The sequence below is a fragment of the Leucoraja erinacea genome, chromosome 10 (assembly GCF_028641065.1).
Source record: "Leucoraja erinacea ecotype New England chromosome 10, Leri_hhj_1, whole genome shotgun sequence".
Taxonomy (NCBI): Eukaryota; Metazoa; Chordata; class Chondrichthyes; order Rajiformes; family Rajidae; genus Leucoraja; species Leucoraja erinaceus.
The window spans coordinates 55,588,200-55,609,286 of NC_073386.1; the positions used below are offsets into that span (position 1 = coordinate 55,588,200).

The 21,087-nt window shown below is 39.6% G+C and overlaps 1 protein-coding gene across 1 annotated transcript; it reads left to right on the top strand.

Moving 5' to 3' along the window:
• Positions 1-1,613: 1,613 nt before the first annotated feature.
• Positions 1,614-20,440, top strand: prpf38b (pre-mRNA processing factor 38B). Its single transcript, XM_055642383.1, has 6 exons — positions 1,614-2,106; positions 8,520-8,588; positions 10,476-10,627; positions 11,613-11,673; positions 18,891-19,117; positions 19,206-20,440. Exons 1-6 carry the CDS (start codon positions 1,852-1,854, stop codon positions 20,101-20,103), a joined length of 1,662 nt encoding a protein of 553 aa, XP_055498358.1. The 5' UTR covers positions 1,614-1,851; the 3' UTR covers positions 20,104-20,440.
• Positions 20,441-21,087: the final 647 nt, after the last annotated feature.

A 21,087-nucleotide genomic window follows, 5' to 3' on the forward strand; every position in this document is an offset into this window, starting at 1 on the left:
AGCACTTCATATTTTGCTTACATCCCAGCACTATTAATATTGACCTCTCTAACCTCAAGAAACCATTGCCTTCCCCCTCTCTCCATCCCTCCCCTTTCTCCGTTCTTCGATCTAGGTAGGCGGCGCGACTCTGGTCAGCAGCGGCCTCTGCAGCCCGTCCGCGTTTTTATTATTTTTTTGTCTATGTTTCTATGTAGTTTTTTTTGTTTTTTTTGGGGTGTGTGTGTGGGGGGGGGTGGGGGTGGGGTGGGAGGGAGGGGGTAACTTTTAAATCTCTCCCTGCACTGGAGACCCGACCTTTTCTTGTCGGGTCTCCGTTGTCGTTGGGGCTGCAATGAGGAGCGGCCTCCAACAGAAGAAGCCGGGGACTCTGGTGCCGACTCACCTCACCGTCGCGGAGCTGGCCGAGTCCGGAGCGGGTGGAGCGGTGGTGGAGCGCTGCTGCTGCTGCTGCTGCTGATGCGGAGGCTGCAACTGCGGATCTGCGGACGGCGGCACCGGGAGCCCGCGGGTCCCTGGAGGGAGATCGCTTTTCAGGGCTCCTGCAACGGCGACTTCTCCCGCCCGAGTTGCAGGGTCGAAGAGCTCCTGGAGCAGGGCCTAACACCACTGCCCCGCGCGGCTTGGAATGGCCGCGGGACTCTGCGAGCGCACACCGGGGGCTCCAACACCAAGACCCAGTGTGCGACCTCGCACCACCCGGCGTGGCTTAAATGGCCGCGTTGACTCTGTCATCGGGGGGGGGGGGGGGGGGGAGAGTGTGCAGTGGAGAGATAAGTTTTTTTTGGCCTTCCATCACAGCAATGTGATGGATGTTTATGTAAAATGTAAATTATGTTGTGTCTAGGGTCTATTTGTTTGTAATGTATGGCTGCAGAAACGGCATTTCGTTTGGACCTCAAGGGGTCCAAATGACAATTAAATTGACTATTGATCAGTCACAGTCACTATCTGTTTGTTATGTTGTTACCTTCTCCCAGCTAACAATGATCTATTCTACATGTTCCTTGATCTCCATTCCCGTTGTCCTATTTTAACACCTTACACTTCCTTATCTATGTATCCCCCTCTCCCCTGACATCAGTCAACAGAAGGGTATCGACACGAAACGTCACCCATTCCTTCCCTCTAGGGATGCTGCCCGTCCCGCTGAGGCACTCCAGCAATCTGTGTCTACCTTCGGTACGAATATTGACTTCTCCAACTTGGTAACCCTTGGTTTCCCTCTCTCCCTCTAACCCTAGTTCTCCAACTAATTTCACTATCCTGATTAATTTTACTGTTTGTGTGCCTCCTTGTCACCTCAGGCATCAATGAACCACTGTACAGAAAACCATCTGTGGTTTTCACATCTCCCCTGACTCTCAGCCTGAAGAAGGGTCTCACCTATTCCTTCTCTCTAGAGAAGATGCCTGTCCCGCTGAGTTACTCCAGCATTTTGTCTCTCTGCGGGTTGGGCCGGCTCGTTGCCCCCCAAGACCTCCGTCAGCGCCCCCTACCGGTGACCTTTGGTCTCCGCCCTTCCAATTGGTCACCACCCCGTTGTCCCCGCCCCCTCACGCTGTTCATTGGCCGCTTACACTGCCTGTCATGTGACGTAACCTGGCTTCCGTCAACCGGAAAGAAGTCGAGACGCCATTTTGTGTATTTTATATAAGTTAGAGTCGCCGTGCGGAATAGTTTATTTTTAAATAGATAAATACGTTTTAATCAATATCTCAGCCGGATGTCCAGTTATGCGTGATTAGTGGTTACGAGGCGTTTTGCAAGTTCGTGGTTCACATCGTCGGCGACCGGCACGCATTGATGTGGAGATCGCTTCTTGTGTGAGCGGGAGTGAGCAACAGCGAGATGGCTAACAAAACGGCCATTGGAAACCACCAGCAGCAGCCGCAGCAACAGCAGCCGCCGCCGCAGCAAGCCGGTGGAAGCGCCAAACCGGCCTCCACCATCAAACAAGGCAACGTGCTGCCCTTGTGGGGCAACGAGAAGACCATGAACCTGAACCCGCTTATCCTCACCAACATCCTTTCCTCGCCCTACTTCAAAGTGCAACTGTATGAACTGAAGACTTACCACGAGGTCGTGGACGAGATCTATTTCAAGGTAAGAGGCCGCCCGGGCATTTGTAGGCCTCGCAGTGCGTTTGCGGTAGTGTTTCTGTTGGAAACTTCGCCTCATTGCAGTGATATTTGTTTCGTTCTTCCATCGGGCCCACAATATGTTCGTTAGCCTTGCACAAGGCCTAGGAACTCTGGGAATTCCCCCATCCCATATAATTTTATTATTCATCTATTTTTGGGGCTTTTTCAGTATAACCCATGGCATCCAGACACGGGTCAAATCATTTTCGATTTTTTTTTTCAGTGGCCTTTCCTGCCGGATGTAATTTGGGACGAGTTTGTTTCTGTTGGATATTTTATGGTTTTGTAGACGAGTTAGGCAAATAAGAAAAGTGCATTACATATTATTGTACTGTTTATTAGTCTATTTAAAAAAAAAAACTTATTTCATTCCGGTATGATCCTAGCCAAAAAATGTGTTTAATTGTTTATGGGGCGAAATTTTAGTGATTGCAGTAATTTCTATTTTTAAAGTAACAATTTAGTTCCGGTTTCACGGTAGAATATGGTAAAATACATGATTGACAAAGGATACTTGGACTGCTTTAATAAATTCTTGGTTCCTTTTTGGTGAAAATAAATTTAACAGGTTGTCATGTACAGATTGACCTTGAGTTAGAATAATGATTGTCTAAATATAAGATTGCCAACAGTTATTCTAAGTATGGATGTACAATTGCTGAACAATATGTTCTTAACATTGAAAGAATGCAATTGGGCAAGAAAAAATGTCCACGTTTTTGGGTTACCTCCAGAGATTCATTTGAGCTTGGGCTAAAAAGTTAATTATTTATTGACAGCAAATTGTTTGCCAATGAATTTGTAGGGAAATGGAAGACTGAGCATCTAATATGAGGGTGATTTCTCCAAAAAAATTGGGGTGCATGGAATTGAGCTGGTTTAAAAAATGAGTGTAATTTCCATCATCTATTATTTACTGTGTATGCACTTGTCTGGAACTATTTTTTAACTCTGGGTATGGCAGTATTACTAAATTGAGCTCATGAAGGCATTCCCAGCGAAAATTGCAGTATCTACTATAAATGAACAATGATTACATTTTATTTTCATTATGGTACTGATTTAACATAGCAAAAGTATAAACCTTTCTCACTTGCAACCTAGGTTTTAAAAATCACATTGAGATTTGATGAAATTCTTAATTTAAAGTACATGGTTTTGAACACTTGAGCTAGTTCAGTGAAGTGCTTTGGTTTGCTCATTACTGCTACATGTTGGGCTTTTACAATGCTCAGGTGAGGGACCACATTGTACCCAATGTCTGGCAAAGTTAGAAGTAATTTGCATTCAATGTGATTTATACACAGTGATTTAGAAAAATAGATTAGATTCATTTACAGGATTCCTTCAGTCAAGATTCTGACTGAAGAACCAATGATTTTTCATGACTTAAAATTTGAGATCTGAGAAGCTTACTTTGCTGTTCCCTTTCGTCCCATCTCCTAGTTCTTGGTGCCAACCTTCCTCTGAAGAATCCATTTTTGTGCATCATAATCATCTTCCTTGACCCTACTTGCACATTTGTAACACAGTAGGAAATGGATTCCTAGTCCTGTTTGGCCCATATGCCTCCACCTTTTTATCCCTTTAACTGCCCAAGTGTATTTTAAATGCTGTTATGCTACCTGCCTCAACTACCTCCTCTGGCAGTTTGTTCCATTTACCCCCCACTATCCGAATAAAAAAAGTTGCCCCTCAGGTTTGTATTGAATCTATTTCTCACCGCTTAAACATATGTTCCCTTATTTTTGATTCCCTTACTTTGGGTAAAAGACTGTGTATTCACCCTATCTGTTCCCTTCACCATTGTTCTTTTTCTCCCTACATCATTGTGTATATCCCTCGTTTCCCTTTCTATGACTAGTCTGAAGAAGGATCTCGACCTGAAACATCACCCATTCCGTCTCCAGAGATGCTGCCAGTCCTATTGAGTTACTTCAGTTTTTAGTGTCGACCACTTCACACTTGCTGGGATTAGATTCCATCTGCCATTGCTCCACCCAACTTTTAACCAATTGTGCTGTTGCCCAAGACGATTCTCCTTACTCTCTGCCTCATCATAAATGTTCACGTAATCTGCAAAATTACTATTTGCATCACCTACATTCAAATCTAAGTTGCTCGTGCATTAGAAACATCAAAGGCTCCAGCACCAATCTTCATTGTACACCATGGGTCACCAATTTCTAATCAGAAAAGCAACATTGCCTCCAATTACCAAGAACATTTGGGATTTGATTTGTCAACTTCCATTGGATCCCATGTACTCTAATCCTGTGGATCAGCCTACCATGTGGAACCTTGTTAAAGAACTTCTAGAGGCCATGTGGGCAACATCTATAGCCCTAGTATCATCAAAAAAACATCACTCAAATGAATGTAACATGATCTCTTCCCAATACCTTGGATTACTTTTATACTTCAACCAAGGAATCACATTTGCTACCCGTCATCTAGTACCTGGCAGTTAGTGAAGATACAAAAATGAATATCAGGATCCCACAATCTCTTCTTTTGTCTCCCATTACAGCCGAGGGTGCACTTCATCATAAAATGTGCTGAGTGTTTCTGACACACCAGGCCTTCCACATAGTGAGTTCCAGATCCCTAATATCCTCTGGGGGAATTTTCTTTCCTCCTCACCAGTATTTTTTTTATCATTTGTGTTGAGCAATCTACTATCTAGTTCTTGCTTCAATTACATCTCCAATGAGTTTTCTTTATTCTTTATGTAAAAAATGCAATCTCAATTTGTTCAGTCTTTTCTCATTGTGAGAAGTATCCAGTCCTTGCATTGTGTTCGTAAATCTCCTGCAAATGTGTAATTTCAAGCTGTGACCTAGCCTGTGTTCTTTACAGTTACACTGTATCTTCATGTTCTTATATTCTACACTTCATTTGCTAAGGGGACACATCCATTTCATTCTTTTTAACCACCTTTTGACCAGTCAAGTTATCTTTTAAGAATCTGAAAATACATTCCAAGGTCCTTTTCAGCTGAAACACTGAACTATATATTAATTTTGTTCTTAACCAACTGCGTCACTTCTGGATTAAATCTGCCCCATTGTTATGCCCACCCGTATCTTCCTGCAGACTGAAGTTTTTTCCTTTGCCGACCTCTAAAAATGTCTTAATCATATTTAAGTAAAAATCAGTTAGTAAAACCAAGTGCTTTTACTTGCAAGAAGCAGGATAAATAAGTGGGGGGAGGTTGATGGGCAGGTGGTTGGACAAAGCCCCCTTGCCTGGGTTCACCTATTACCAGCCACACTTTGTCCTGGCCCTCATTTCATCTAGATTTCTTCCTCCCTCTCCCACAATCAACCTAATTGCCACCTGTCTGTGATCTCCAGGCAAGCTGTCTGACTCGCTGTGTTATTCTCGCACTTTATCTTTTCTCTCTTTTTATAAGCCAGCATCTACAGTTCCTTGCTCCTACATTCCTGCTCGTAAACCATGTAGACTATTTTTTACCATATTTGCTCATTGCTACCTTCTCAAAGAATTTAGTCACTCGCCATGACATACCCATACCCGTATTAATGATTTGGATAAGAACATACAAGGAATGGTTAGCAAGTTTGTAGGTGATACTAAAGTGAGTTATTGTAGATAGTTGTCAAAAATTGTAGTCCATTCTGTCTTTATCCATAACTAATTTAGTTAATGAAACTTTAGTCGTTGGACCCCGTTGCTTGCCTACTGACACTTCAATCAGAGTAGCTTTGCCTTTTCCCTTGTAGGCCCTCTTCATATTGCTCGAGGAAAATTCCGGAACGCAATTGACAAATTCTACCCAGCCTAAGCTCTGGGCACTATTACAGCACTAGTCCACATTGTTATTGTTAAATTCCCCTTTGGGGATTTAAGGTAACTATCTGCAATCCATTTCTCAGCTTCACCATGTAGCCTCACTGGATGAATCACTAGTAATGTCATCTCAGACATCTGCTGTGACACACTCCTTAATCAATAAAGCAACCCCCCCCCCCTCCTCTTACCCCTGCCTCTAACTTGCCCATGGCACCTGTGCCCTGGAAGATTAAGCTGCCAGCCCTGTCCCTATAGCCAGCTACATCCCAGTCACACGTACCCTTTCATGCCCTGAGTTTATGTGCCTTATGTCTTTCCTTGCTCCCTGCCATTCTCCCTATCTTGTCTGCTGAACTTGCTTTCATCACCATCCATACCAACTTCCAGCCTCTCACCTGCTTCAGTCCTGCAGTGGATCCTGTCCTCCTGCTACTCAAGCATCTGAGTCGCACCAGTAAACCTGCCTGCCAGGTTATTAATGACCCCCCCGGATCAGGTTCAACCCGTTCCTCTTTGCAGAAGAGATCCTAGTTGTTCAGCAATCTCATTCCCTGCACCAAATTCTCAGCCATGCATTCACCTGATCTACCTTCCTGTTCCTACCCTCAAGAGAACCTGACATTGGGAGTCCCACTGGGATCACTACCCTGTCTTGTGGATTACTGTGAACATCTGGCAGGGATGGACTGCACAACCTGTAGGGATGGCCAGTGGTTGCAGTCGGATTACTGTTCATGCCAGAAAGGATGTGAAACATAGCTTTTTATCAAATAATTGACCTTCATGTTGGTGTTAAGAAGTGATTTTTGGTTGGAAATATAATTAATGAAAGAATAAACAGTTACAATAAAATATATTTTGGTCACAAAGTTCCTCTGTTCAGAAAAATATCTGATTAGACTATATTTTGATACTAGTAAATTAAGAGCTGGTGTTGCAGCTAACTTTTGTCTGGGTCTGACTCTTGCCTACTCGTTCGAAAGGCTGCATTTATTTGTTTGGTAATTTTTTTTATGCTATTAGTAAATTGGGTGATATTTCTAATATAAAAATGATGTGGTTGAGGATAAATATGCCGATTTTTGCAGGATTTGTAAAGCTTTAAGCTAAAAATAATAGTAGGTCTATTTGCAGTAGAGGTATGTTGAAATTATAATCCCTATGAAGAAAAGGTAGTGTAGACATTTTGCATCTCCAAGATTAGATGGAGCACTCCTTGGAACCAAAACGACAAGAACAAAGTTTAGTCGAGGTTTGTAATTCAAATATGAATGTTTCGTAGATATTAGCTACTGAGTTATTGGTCAGTATAGAAACAAGCTGGAGCTTTGCTCGTTACTTTATACTGAAGTATTCCACATTAACTGATCAACCAACTTGCACTCAAAAGTTTAATTTTAACAATGTATCTAAGACATGCACACAAACATAATGTCAAAAGTCATAGATCTATTAATTGCATTCTACTGCATACACCTTTCTTAATTTTCTCTGAATTGATATTTGTAAAATGTTGCTGCACTATTTTGTTGCCAAGCCACTTTCCTTCCTGCAATAAAAGTGATGGAACAAAGTTTATTTTAAATTGTGCAAAAATAGTCATGAAGCCATATAGCACGGAACCAGTCCCTTCGGCCCACCTTGCCCACGCTGACCATGATACCCCAAATACACATCTCACCTACCTGTGTTTAGCCTATATCCTTCTAAACCATTCATATCCTTATACCTGTAGAAATATATTTTAAATGCTGCTTCAACTACCTCCTCTGACAGCTTGTTCCATATACTCATCACGCTTTGTACGAAAAGGTTGTCCCTCGGGTTCCTATTAAATCATTCCCCTCTCACCTTAAATCAATGTCCTCCGGTTCTTGATTCCCGTATGCTGTGTAAAAGACTGTGCACACGCCCTATCTATTCCTCTCATGATCTTATGCTTCCTCAGTTCAACCCTCATCCTCCTGCGCTCGATGGAATAAAATCCTAGCTTGCTCAACCTCTCTCAATAGCTCAGGCTCTCGAGTCCAGGCAACATCCTCGTAAATCTTCTCTGCATCCTTTCCAGCTTAAAAACATCTTTCCAATAACAGTATGACCAAATAGAACACACTAATAAAATGATTTGAGAGGAACTGCCAATGCTGGCTTATATCAAAGATAGACACACAATTTTGGAGTAACTCAGTGAGTCATGCAGCATATCTGGTGAAAATGGATAGGTGACATTTCACGAGAACGGTCCCACTATTCGTTTTCACCAGAGATGTTGCCTGACCCCGAGTTACTCTAGCATTTTATGTCTATCCCAAGTTAAATACTGTACTCTGAAGGTCAATGAGTTAAAAACCTTATGGACCACCCTATCTACCTGTGATGCCAATTTTAAGAAACTATTTAGGTGTACTCTTAGATTCCTCTGCTCCACAACATTCCCTAGACCTTGCCATTCACTGTGAAGGTCCGGCCCTGGTTTGAAAATAGGAAAATATTTTTATTTCAAGTGCAGATTCAAATAATTTATTTAGGCTGAATCTGTTTCCAATGATTTCATTACAGGTTACTCACATTGAGCCATGGGAAAAAGGGAGCAGGAAGACTGCAGGCCAGACAGGAATGTGCGGAGGGGTAAGTAGAAGTACGTGATTTATTTTCTTAATCTCTCTTTGTAATTCTGTTTGTAAAAAAAAATCAGAATATGTATATCAATGGATGTGAAAAATGAGAGATTAAATAATTTGTAAAACAAGGAACTGCAGATGTTAGATCAAAGATGGACAAAAAATGCTGGATTCCTGAAGAACATGGATAGGTGACATTTTGGGTCAGAACCCTTCTTCAGACTAATTGTAGGGGGGCCTGAAAGAGATCTGGGAGAGAGGTTGGCTTGTGACAGCATGGCTGGTAAAAGGTAAACTCGGGCAAAGGGATTATTTGAGGCAGATTGTTGGACAAAGTGTATCCACTGTAAATGGTACGTGGAGGGGGAGAGAAGATACTGGTGTGAAATGAGCCATGTTTCAGGGGAGGGGGGAAGGAGGAAGCTGTTGTGGATTAATTATTTCAAATTTGAGAAATCGATGTTGGTATAGTTGGGTTGTAAGCTACCCAAGTAGAATATGAGGGGCTGTCCTTCAGTTTGTGTGTGGCCTCCTTCTGCAATGGGCATGGCGCAGGGCAGGAACGTCAGTATGGGAATGTGATGGGGAGTTTAAATGGTTAGCAACCGGGAGATACTGTAGGCTTTGACGGACTGAGTGCAAGTCTTTGTTTGGTCTAGCCTATGTACAGGAACCTACATTGGGAATATCGATGAAGCAGATTGTTTGAGCAATAGGGAAGCAAGAACCTTTCAAACCCGATGTATTAGTAACTTTGTCCAGTTATTGTTTTAATGTAATTTACACAGAGCATTGACTTTTTCTCTCTTCGTGGAGGTTGCCTGATCTGAATGAATCTGCATTTAATCAATATCCAGTTTTATCCTCTATCTTTGGATGTGTTCTAATTTTCCACCCCACCCAAACATCAGCGGAGCTCCAAGATCATGACCGTAAAGGTCTAACCTCGTCAATATATTTCTAATGTCTTTGTTGCTTGAGGCAATTAGTTTTGTACTGGTAAGCACAGCTCACAATCTTGTAATACAGGAGTGCTAAAGATTGATTATATTCAGGAGCATAATTATGACAAAGTGTAGGTGACTTTACTGATCTCTGCCACTCTTCCTACACATGATCTGATAAATTATCTGATTAGAATCTCTTTAGTCCCACCTTTTTTCCGATTTCCTTTTTAAAATGATATTTGTTAACTTTGTTGTGTTTTGGAACAAAAGTTCTATTGTGTTTATAACTTAGTTGACCTTTCCATCAGATGACTAGAGTTCTCCTTTTCAATCTGACTGCTATTTGCACCCATCCTCGTCATTCACAGTAATTGAAGGCAGGTCAATGAAGGTGGTCTGTTCATAACACGCTTTTCATTTTAAATAGCACATTCTCTTAAGATTAACCATATTTATTTATTGGCCCTTAAATTTAAAGTTGTAAATGTACATGGGAAATCATACATTTACTGGTTCTAAGTGTATTTAGTATTTGTTTCTATTCAGTCTATTCCCGATGTGCCAAAATTACCATATTTACATTCTCATTTTTGGACATCTCAATGGAGGGTAAAATGAATAAGAGGGAAAGTAATCGCCTCAAATGGCGATCCTGCCTCTATCTACTGGCACACAGAGGAAAAATTTGGGTATCTTGGTCAGCATGTGCTTGTTTCCACTTTGACGCAATAGGTTGTTTATTAGACAATAGATTTTTTTTTTCCAACGCTTGTTCTGTGTAGCAGCAAACTGAATCAAAAAACTTGCAGAAAGGCAAAGTCTGTGTTGAATTTAAAACTACAAATAAAAATTGTACGCTAGTAATCAACATTATATGGTCTCTAAGGTTAATCAATACAACAAACCTTTGCAAGTACATGTATAATTTGTTTTAATTTATATTTCAGGTTCGTGGTGTTGGAACAGGAGGTATTGTTTCAACTGCCTTTTGTCTACTGTACAAACTGTTTACCCTGAAGTTAACTCGCAAACAAGTGATGGGTCTTATAACACACACTGACTCTCCATACATCCGCGGTTTAGGATTCATGTATATTCGGTATGTCTGTAAATTATTTATATTGTGTAGATTGTTTTAAAGTCACATTGCTTTAATCGGCCATACAAATATTACTTTTGACTAATCTATTAATTCTAGACATCTGTTGCATTTGAAATGCATAGCTTTTTTTGGTGCATGTTTAAATGATCATGAAAATAATGCCTTAGCATCAAGGAATGCTGATGCCCTTAATCCTTGTACAGGGACCCTTGATGAGCACAAATCCAATATTTTTCGATAACCATTTTAAATTACATTTGCATTAAGATCTTCGGCTGAATGAATTACAGTCTCAGTTGACTGCAAAACAAAAGCAGCACAATCTGTTAACTGGCACCATAAATGTATTTTGAAGAATTTTGCCATAAATATCATTTGTGTGTATGATTTCCTTATGACTATAAATGAGGGATCAGTTCACCAGGCATAAGAAAAGTTGGATCTAGAAATTGAGTACATTAATTTGGGGTATTTTGACCTGGTCCTGTCAGATTCTTGGCAACTCTCGTGTAGGCTGGTCTGTGCTATGGATTCAATTGGCTGTTAGAGAACAATAGGTTTATGAAGGTATTATAATTGTGCCTGATATTTTTGGGGATCAGAAACAATATGTTGGTACATAGTTCATTTTAGTGCTTGGATTACAAAATTACAAAAGGAAGTGTGATTTGAAGTAAGCAGTTTTGCTTTTGCACAGGAAAAAGCGTAGCAATTAAAACACGTCACCCCTCCACTGTATTCTGCATGAATAAAAATAGATATATTCAATTTTATAATTTCTTGCAGAAAACAGCAAATTTGTCAGCTATGCTGGTGGAGTTGTAAAGAAATTGCAAAGGTTGGCTGTAAACTGGAGAACTTTGTTAAGACCAACATAATACCATTACAGAGAACAAAATTACAACGTGAAGCATGTAATAAATGCAAATGATCTGTACATCTGTGTATTTATAATGTGGGTATTTGTCATTTTATTTTGAAGGTACACACAACCTCCAGCTGACTTGTGGGATTGGTATGAACCCTTTTTAGATGATGAAGAGGTATGTTGGGGGAGGATTGTGTTTATTGATGCTGTGGCACTGTAGAGGAAGTATTATTAACTTGATTTTTTAATTTATTTTAGAAAGACAATTTAAAAAGAAACCAAATCAACTTTTGTAAGTGTGTTTTTGAGGAATGGTGTGTTAAATCGATTTTATTGCTGTATTTTGCAGAATAGCTTCATTTTGTTCATATCTCATTAGATGCCATGTCCATGTTTGTTTTGTTTTTTTTGTTAAACTGGCTAGTTCCATTTTTCTTCAGTTCCCGGACTATTCTTGCATTTGCCCAATCTACTATCCTGAGATACAAACTTGAGCCGCAATACTGTTGACTGACATCTGAAGTACATTAGAAACCAAGTTGCTCCCTCCACTTTAAATTTCACGGAGTTATGAATTTTAGGTTATCTCTAAATATTTTTGATTTTCTAAATATTGTGGATAAATTTAGTAGTGATTATTGGTCTTATCGCTAGACTAATTATGGTGTTATGTAGCAACCACCTTTTTTTTTTAATGTAACGTATATCGTTTGAAAAAAGTGACAAGTAAAGACCAGTTGGTCTTTTATGTCCATCCTGGCATGTTATTCTGTCATCCTTTTTCTTCTCTGGCATTCACTCAGACCTGGTAATCACAATGACTGATAATCTAGCTGTGAGTTGTATTTAATAATGTTTATATCTAAAGAACCCCAGTCAACACTTTAGATTACTCGGAGCAAATCTGCGCTCATTCCACGTGCTAAATTATTTATTCAGTGGTTGATGACTGGGATTAATACTTTGAGAAGCAGCCATGACATAGTAGTAGTACTCGTACCATGAAGTCAAATAAATGAAAGATTCTATTCTCTTTCAAAAATTGCAAGATGCCACCTTTATTCTGGGAGTACTGAGGGATGTGCATCCCTTTGAACAAAGTGAAGCTGGGAATCTCTTTAATTTTGGGTGGGTGTAAAATATCCTGTGATACTTTATAAAGAGCAAGGGCAATCTCTGAGGTTTCCTGGTCAAAGATAATTCCTCACTCACAATGCCCTCCATAATGTTTGGGACAAAGACCCGTCATTTATTTATTTGCCTCTTGTACTCCACAATTTGAGATTTGGAATAGAAAAAAAAATCAAATGTGGTTAAAGTGCACATTGTCAGATTTTAATAAAGGCCATTTTGGTTTCACCATGTATAAATTACAGCTGCCATTTATACATATTCCCCACATTTCAGGGCATCATAATGTTTGCGACACATGGCTTCACAGGTGTTTGTAATTGCTCAGGTGTGTTTAATTACCTCCTTCATGCAGATTAAGAGAGCTCTCAGCACCTTTCCTCCAGACTTCCATCACCTTTAGAAACTTATTGCTGTTTATCAACGTGAGGACCAAAGTTGTGCCAATGAAAGTCAAAGAAGCCATTATGAGACTGTCCAAAAGCTTGCTGGATAGAATAAAACTGTTAGAGACATCAGCCAAACCTGAGGCTTATCAAATCAACTGTTTGGAACATCATTAAGAAGAAAGAGAGCACTGGTGAGCTTACTAATCGCAAAGGGACTGGCAGGCCAAGGAAGACCTCCACAGCTGATGGCAGGAGAATTCTCTCTCTAATAAAGAAAAATCCCCAAACACATGTCCGACAGATCAGAAACACTCTTCAGGAGTTGGGTGTGGATTTGTCAATGGCCACTGTCCACAGAAGACATCATGAACAGAAATACAGAGGCTACACTGCAAGGTACAAACCACTAGTTAGCTGCAAAAATAGGATGGCCAAGTTACAGTTTGCCAAGAAGTACTTAAAAGAGCGACCATAGTTCTGGAAAAAGATCTTGTGGACAGATGAGAAGAAGATTAACATATCAGAGTGATGGCAAGAGCAAAGTATGGATGAGAGAAGGAACTGCCCAAGATCCAAAGCATACCACCTCATCTGTGAAACATGGTGGTGGGGGTGTTAGGGCCTGGGCATGTATGGTTGCTGAAGGTACTGGCTCACTTATCTTCATTGATCATACAACTGCTGATGGTACTAACGTAATTAATTCTGAAGTGTATAGACGCATTCTATCTGCTCAAGTTCAAACAAATGCCTCAAAACATTGGCTGGCTGTTTATTCTACAGCAAAACAATGATCCCAAACATACTGCTAACGCAATAAAGGAGTTTTTCAAAGCTAAAAAATGGTAAATTCTTTGGAGGCCGTCAATCACCCGATCTGAACCCAATTGAGCATGATATTTATATGCTGAAGAGAAAACTGAAGGAGACTAGCGCTCAAAACAAGCATAGGCTAAAGATGGCTGCAATACAGGTCTGGCAGAGCTTCAACAGAGAAGACACCCAGCAACTGGTGATGCCCATGAATTTCAGATTTCAAGCAGTCATTGAATGCATAAGGATATGTAACAAATTACTAAACATGACTATCATTTACATGACACTGCTGTGTCCCAAACATTATGGTGCCCTGAAATGGGTGGACTATGTGTAAACACTGATGTAATTTCTACATGGTGAAACCAAAATGTATAAAAATTGCCTTTATTAAAATCTGACAATGTGCACTTTAACCACAAGTGATTGTTTTTTCTATTACAAATCTCAAATTATGGAGTACAAAGCAAATAAATGACGGGTCTTTGTCCCAAACATTATGGAGGGCACTGTATATTAGTTATTAGATCATGATTTGTGGGTCTTTGCTCAATTTGTTATTATTTGTACTTTCCTACTTTTTAACAATACCGTTGCAAGTATTAACTCTAAGACTGGGATAGGCTGTGGACATCTGTGAGCCATATTCAATAGTCAATAGTGGTTTATTTTTCACATATGCAATTGCACAGTGAAATTATTTTTGTTTACATTACACATGCAAGTGCCGCCGTTTTTGGCACTATTCTTCAAAGTACGATCGGCCCGCATGCGGTGTGTGCTGGAACAGCTCCTGCGAACCGACATCCTCCTCCCTGCATAGCCATCTTTGTATCCCCAGGGGGCGCCTCCTGCAGCCAACCTTGTAGGTGCTGCAAGCATTACCCCGGTTCACCCTCCTACCGGCCCCTTGTCTCCAGCTCCTTCCTGGTTATACCATCCAGCAAGCTTTTGGACAGGCCCCCTCTGAGCCTTCTGGCGGGTAACTGGTCCCGCCGAGCCTCCGGGTGGCTTACCGGACCTGCCTTGCCTACTGGCAGGCCCCAACCAGCAATAATTTGAGAACAAGTTGCTCCCATGGATTGATTAATTAATCCATTGAAAGTCCTTAAGACTGCTGCATGCGTTTATGTCTTTCTTAACTCACCTAGCTTTTTAGTTTATCCATCTGACCAGAATCAATTCCTTCATTAAATCTGTCCATCATATCTTGAATTTTAAACTTTGCCTGTGTAAAAGTAGTAGCTTCTTGGGCCCATCAAAAATGGGTTAATGGTGCTTAGTTTATCATTTCTTGAATCATCCTGAGCCTTTTGCGAGTGGCTCTGTCCTCACCATGCGAGAGGGAAGAATCAAATACTGATTGGAGAAGGCAAGCTTTCCAACTTGAAAGAATGGGAACGCATGACGTATTTGTTGATCTTCAAAGGTACTTGGCACAATAATCTTTCTTGTATTCAGGATCTTCTGCAATTTATATTTACCTAAGACTTGTATGTATCACCTATAAATAGTTCCTCTGATTTACTTATTCAAAATGTTGATATAGATGGTGGATATCATATTTAAATAAGTTCTTGCCAAATACCACCAATAACTGATACTTAATTCCACATTTACTTCAGAACTTCTGGCAATTTGCATATTCTTTCTGAATGTCTAGTTATAATTAATGGTTGAGAAAGGATTATTCATGGAGTAAATTTTGAATGTGGCAGGGTGTTACTATAGAATAACCTGCTGCCAGACAGAATCTAGGGGAAATTGTGTTCAGTACAAAGTGTGTTAATCAATTTACGTTTTACAAGTACTTTTGTATAAACTTGATTGACAGCAGATGAGTGCAGATTATCTAATCCACCAATGCTAAGCATTGTTCCAAGGCCTGAAAAAATGAAATTGTTAACATTTTTCAAACGTATCTTCTTGAAGAGTGATCATCATGGTAGGGATATTGCGGCAATGATTTCAACTTATTTCCCAACCATTCAAATAAAAACTGCAAGTGAAACAATATTAAGATAAGTACAGGCAATCCCTGTGCAATGGCTATTCGGTAACAGAAATTCACCTTTACCAAATTCACACATTGCTACCCAAAACGTTGAGATATGCAATTAAAGTCACTTATCCAACTTGTATGGGGGGGGAAATATACAAAATGTGAAAATAATAGATTTTGTTAATTTCAACATTTAATCAATCAAAATGGATATGATATCACGTGGATTAACACATATCATGGATGTTACATGGATATGGTGTCACTTGGTTGGCAGGCACATCTGAGTATCCCCTTCACCTTGCCCTCTTCAATATGCTCTTCATCTGTAACGCTCTTCATCTGTACGACTTTTTTACTGACATGCTGCATTGTGGATAGCCGCAGTAACCATGGCCATCTTTTACATCGACGCCTCAAAACAATCTATTGGTTATTACTCCTAATGGGTCTAGAAAGCATCACAGCTAAGTTTTGTTACAGCTTTGTCCAAGAATTGTGGAGTTGTGGCTAGTCCAGCACAGTACACCAGCCTTTTACCCCCTTCCCCTCCCCCCATTCAACTCTATCTGCACTTCCATGAGAAAGCAACCAAGGATTATTTTATTCCCCCCCCCCCCCCCCCCCAGCCATTCCATCTTCTCCTGTCTACTGTTGGAAGTGGGTGCAATAGCTTGAAAGCAAAAACCACCAGATTTAGGAACAGCTTCTTCCATGTTATCAGACTGCTGAATGGTTCTCTCATAAGCTAAGGGCGCAGTGCTGATCTCCCAGCCTACCTTATTGAAGTACTTGTACTTTTTTTTCAATCAGCACGTAGTGTGTTGCAGTAATGTCACGACATTCTATTCTGCTGTTATTTTTCTCTTTGCACTACCTTGATTGTACTCGTGTGTAGTATGATTTCACTGAGATAGCACGCAAACACCTACTTCACTATCTTGATACGTGACAGTAACCAACGTTCACTAAATTACAGTGCTTTAACCTGTTACCCACCATGACCACTTCCTATGCCATCTTTCACCTCTGAACCCCAATCTTTGAATCCAATCCTTTCCTCGATATCCCTGCTTTCTAAACCCATTCCTAATCTAAAGACCTTGCATGTCAAAAATACCAGGCAAATGAACAACTTGGCAGCACAGCACTCAAATGTCTGTTCACATGTCCTGAGGCATTCAATAAAGGGACTAACCTGTAATTGTCAATCCAATCAATGTGGTGGTTGGGTTAAATCTGTATCCATATCTTATTGCCTTGCTATAGTGAATGGCTAAAAATAAAAGTTGACAAAATTATTGTTTTGTTCATAAGAGTCCTCTTCCCCTAATGTTTACGTCAGCTGTTAAATCCCTTTGTCATCACCGATAAAATTATTTAATATGAAAGAGAAACATCCCATCAAACGGCAACTCTCCTTGTAACATGGGATTCAATGGGAAAAGGAGGCCACAGAAAATCATCACATGAATGATATTTTAGGAATGTAACCCCTCTGTAACTTGGGAGTCATCTGTACAGGAACAGTTCTTTACATTAGATGTTCTTTATATTAGATATTGAATGTGGAATATTTAAGATTTGCACCAAAACGATTCCTAGTTGTGTGGTCAAAACTGCTTGCCAGCAGCAGCTGTCCCTCTGGCCCCATTTAATGCTATGAACTTTAAGATCCTAGTTTAATTTATTTCTGTGTGATTAGTGTGTTTGTAAAAAATATTCTTCTTTTATGAATGCAAATTACACCCATGTTGCTAATGTATCTATATAATTTATATGATCACATTCTTAAATCCAGGTTTCTTTCTGTGTGATGGTGGGGGAGCGGGGGGGGGGAAAGAGTGAGGAAGGAAGGGAAATAAAAAGTAGTACTGGAATGGCTGTTCATTTTCTACTGCTGTTTTTTTAAACTTGCTGATGAAGGATATTGGCTTATCAAAATTTAATGCAATTTTCCTGTCCCTAGCATAGACACTTTAAAGCTCATCCATTTGTATTAAAATACATTAATAAAAATATATTAAAAGATTTTTGTTGGAATAAAAGAATAACTTCCCCGTGCGCAATGAATTTATAGTTTTGGGTAAACCATCAGAACAGTAGCCTTGGTTAGCCTGTGATTTCACTTCATCAAAATTTTCGATTTGAGCCTGAGTTTAATGAAGCTCTGAGACTGCTGGCATTTAAGCTAATTGCCCTGTTTTTCTTCTTTAGATCTTCATTGGGCAGCAGGTGAATTTGGAAATGTAGCTGAACAGCACTATTGATTAATGTGTGTGAGTGCAAGCGCTTATTTTATGTTTAGAATGTCTTTTTTGTTTTTCTAGCCTAATGAAATCTGATTTTCCTGTGTGCTTGCACTGTAGGTTGGAAACTGACAATAGCTGACTAACATGTCCTGAGCTGTGAGAGGGCATGGAAAGGAAGCAATCATGCGGTAATGACCCTTTTCCAAAGACAATGGTCATTGTGGACTATACAGTTTCAAAATATATTATATTGAATGTTAATTGATACCTCACTGCTTCATGGCAGTTGGTTTGCTATTGCTTCAAAATTAATTTAAATGCAATGAAGATCACAACATGCAAGACAAAGCATTGCGGCTTGCCAACAGCTTTCAAATTTAACTATAAACTTTGTTGCTACAAAGTGTGTAGATCAATTTGCATTGCTGGAATACAAAGTAATTTTGTTTAGAAAGATTTAGCTGTGGATGGTTGTTCCAATCCGGACAATTAAAATACAGCTTTACATCACATTGAGGGGTTGGTTTCCAGAAGAAATTACACATTTTTATTTTGTTATATACAAAACATTTACATAAAGTGTAGTGGTATTACAATATCCAATCTAATATTTCAACTATTTTATTACAGGCCTCGACATAAATTTTAGGATAGGCTTGACATTTTTGCAGTTAGAACCTCATTTGAAGTTTCAACACTGTATTTAACACTGGGGTACCTTGAATATTTCACATATGAATGCAAGTGTGAATGGTGAGAAAGATCAGCTTTACCAATGCTTTGTTTTTATTGTGTTTTTCAGGAGCTAGATGTAAAGGCCGGAGGAGGGTGTGTCATGACTATAGGAGAAATGATTCGTTCGTTCCTTACTAAACTGGAATGGTTCTCTACTTTATTCCCAAGAATTCCAGTTCCAGTTCAAAAGAATCTGGATCAATATCTCAAAACTCGCCCCAGGAAAATTGGCAAAAAAGACGGGAAAGATGCAGTAGAAGACATTGAACGTGTCTCAGAACGTAGACATTCAAGGTATGAATTGAGAATTACTTGTAAGCCCCAATCTATATTCAAGTTAGCACTTTGCCTTTAAAATGTTATTTTTGCCTTTGTCTTTCAGGTCACCACGAAGATCGCTAAGTCCTCGTAAATCTCCCAGGCGGTCTCGAAGCAGAAGTCGTCATAGAGAAGGCCATGGTTCCTTTGGTTTTGATAAGGAATTGGAAAGGGAGCGAGAGCGGCAGAAAAGGGAACGAGAACAGGTTAAAGACAGAGAGAGGAGTGAGAAGGATAGACACAAGTCGAGAAGCACAGACAGGGGCATAGACCGCAGGCGAAGCAGAAGCAGAGATCGTCACAGAAGTCGAAGCAGAGAGAAAAGGAATGATAAAAAAGATAGAGATAAAGAGCGGGAGAAGGAAAATGAAAGAAGCAGAAGGAGGGACAAGGATTATGACAAAGATAAAGAAAGGGTAAGTGATAGAGATAGGGAGCGAATTGTTGAAAAAGAACTGGAGAGATCTAGGGACCGAGATAAACGTAGCCGATCAAAGACCGAAGACAGAAAACGTAAGGAAGAGAGGAGAGAAAAGGATGAAAGAAAACATAAAGATGATAAAAAGGATTCGAGAAAAGATAAAAAGCATAGCAGAAGTAGGAGCAGAGAGAAAAGGCATCGGAGTATTAGTCCTGGGAAGGGTCATGTCAGCAAACGCAGCAGGAGCAAAAGCAAAGAAAAATCGAAACATCGAAATGAACATAAAGAGAAATCAAACAAAAGAAGCATTAGCAGAGAAAGGACTGATGAGAATGACAGTGAACAACTAAAGAAACAGTGTAGCCATGGTAAAGAGAGAGCTCACAAACGCAGTCGAAGCAAAGAACGATCTCACAAACAAAGTCACGGTGATGGTAAGGACCAAACAGGCAAACCAAGTCACAGAAGTCTCAGTACAGAAAGAGAGGACAAATCCAATGCAGAAGGGTGGTTACAAGGCAGTACCACTGATGATGAATGAAAGTAAATCGCTAATTGTACAGTGATTAAATTGTTTTGCTTTTGAATATTTTTTTTAAATTATGCTATGGCTAGGATAAACATGTCTTTGAATTCCTGTAGCCTGCAGATGATATTTCCTGTGTGTAGGAAGTGCCTTTGGTAACCAGCTGTTCAATTTACCATTGTAATTCAAGACCAATTTTATTCTGTATAATGTAGATGATACAGGATTTGTTTTTGGTTGAAATAATGTTTTTGCAAGTATACAATGTACATATGTTGAGAGTTTTAATCATTGGCACAACTGCCATGTTGGTTCATTTTGTATGATGGGCAATAAACTGCCAGTACTTAAACTTGTGTTAATACACTGATAGCATTTGTGTCTGAAATATCCAACCCTTGAAGTAGATTTTTCCAAACTCTTATCAAATTGTACCGGTTTTCTATTTATTTACCACGCAACATTACACATCTTTGAAAAAGGTGTGTTATGCCATCTTTATTAGAGGGGAAATTACATTTGATTTGCCTTGCATTTATGGAGATGACCTATAAGGATGGCCGAGCGCAAAATAAACTTAAATCCAGAGGTAGCAATTTTAATATACCAGATTTCAGCGTGTGAGTTAAGAAGCAATTAAGTCTAGTGTTTCATTTAATTGAAAATCTTTGTAACACAAAAGAAAAATTTGAACTTTATGTTTTTTTTAGGTTTTGCATTAAAAGTAGTATTTTAAATTTCAAAATACAATTAAAAAAAAAAAATAGAGACAGTGTACATTTCAGTTATTGGAGGAATACTTCAATGCATTTTTAAAAATTAGATATGCTATAAGTAGTAGGGAGTTTAACTGCCCCTTGAATTAATCTGGATCGTGTAAATTTATAGGTGCATTTAAAAAAAAAAAGTTAAAAATTGGCAAACTGTTTTAAATGTTAAATATGGAGTTTTGACTCAATTTTGTGCTTCTAATGTACCAAAACAATGAATGTTAATGTA

Coding starts and splice junctions, on each gene's coding strand:
- prpf38b (XM_055642383.1), top strand. CDS start 1,852: ATGGCTAACAAAACGGCCATTGGAAACCACCAGCAGCAGCCGCAGCAA. Junction 2,107..8,519: donor TGGACGAGATCTATTTCAAG/GTAAGAGGCCGC, acceptor ATTTCATTACAG/GTTACTCACATTGAGCCATG. Junction 8,589..10,475: donor AGACAGGAATGTGCGGAGGG/GTAAGTAGAAGT, acceptor TTTATATTTCAG/GTTCGTGGTGTTGGAACAGG.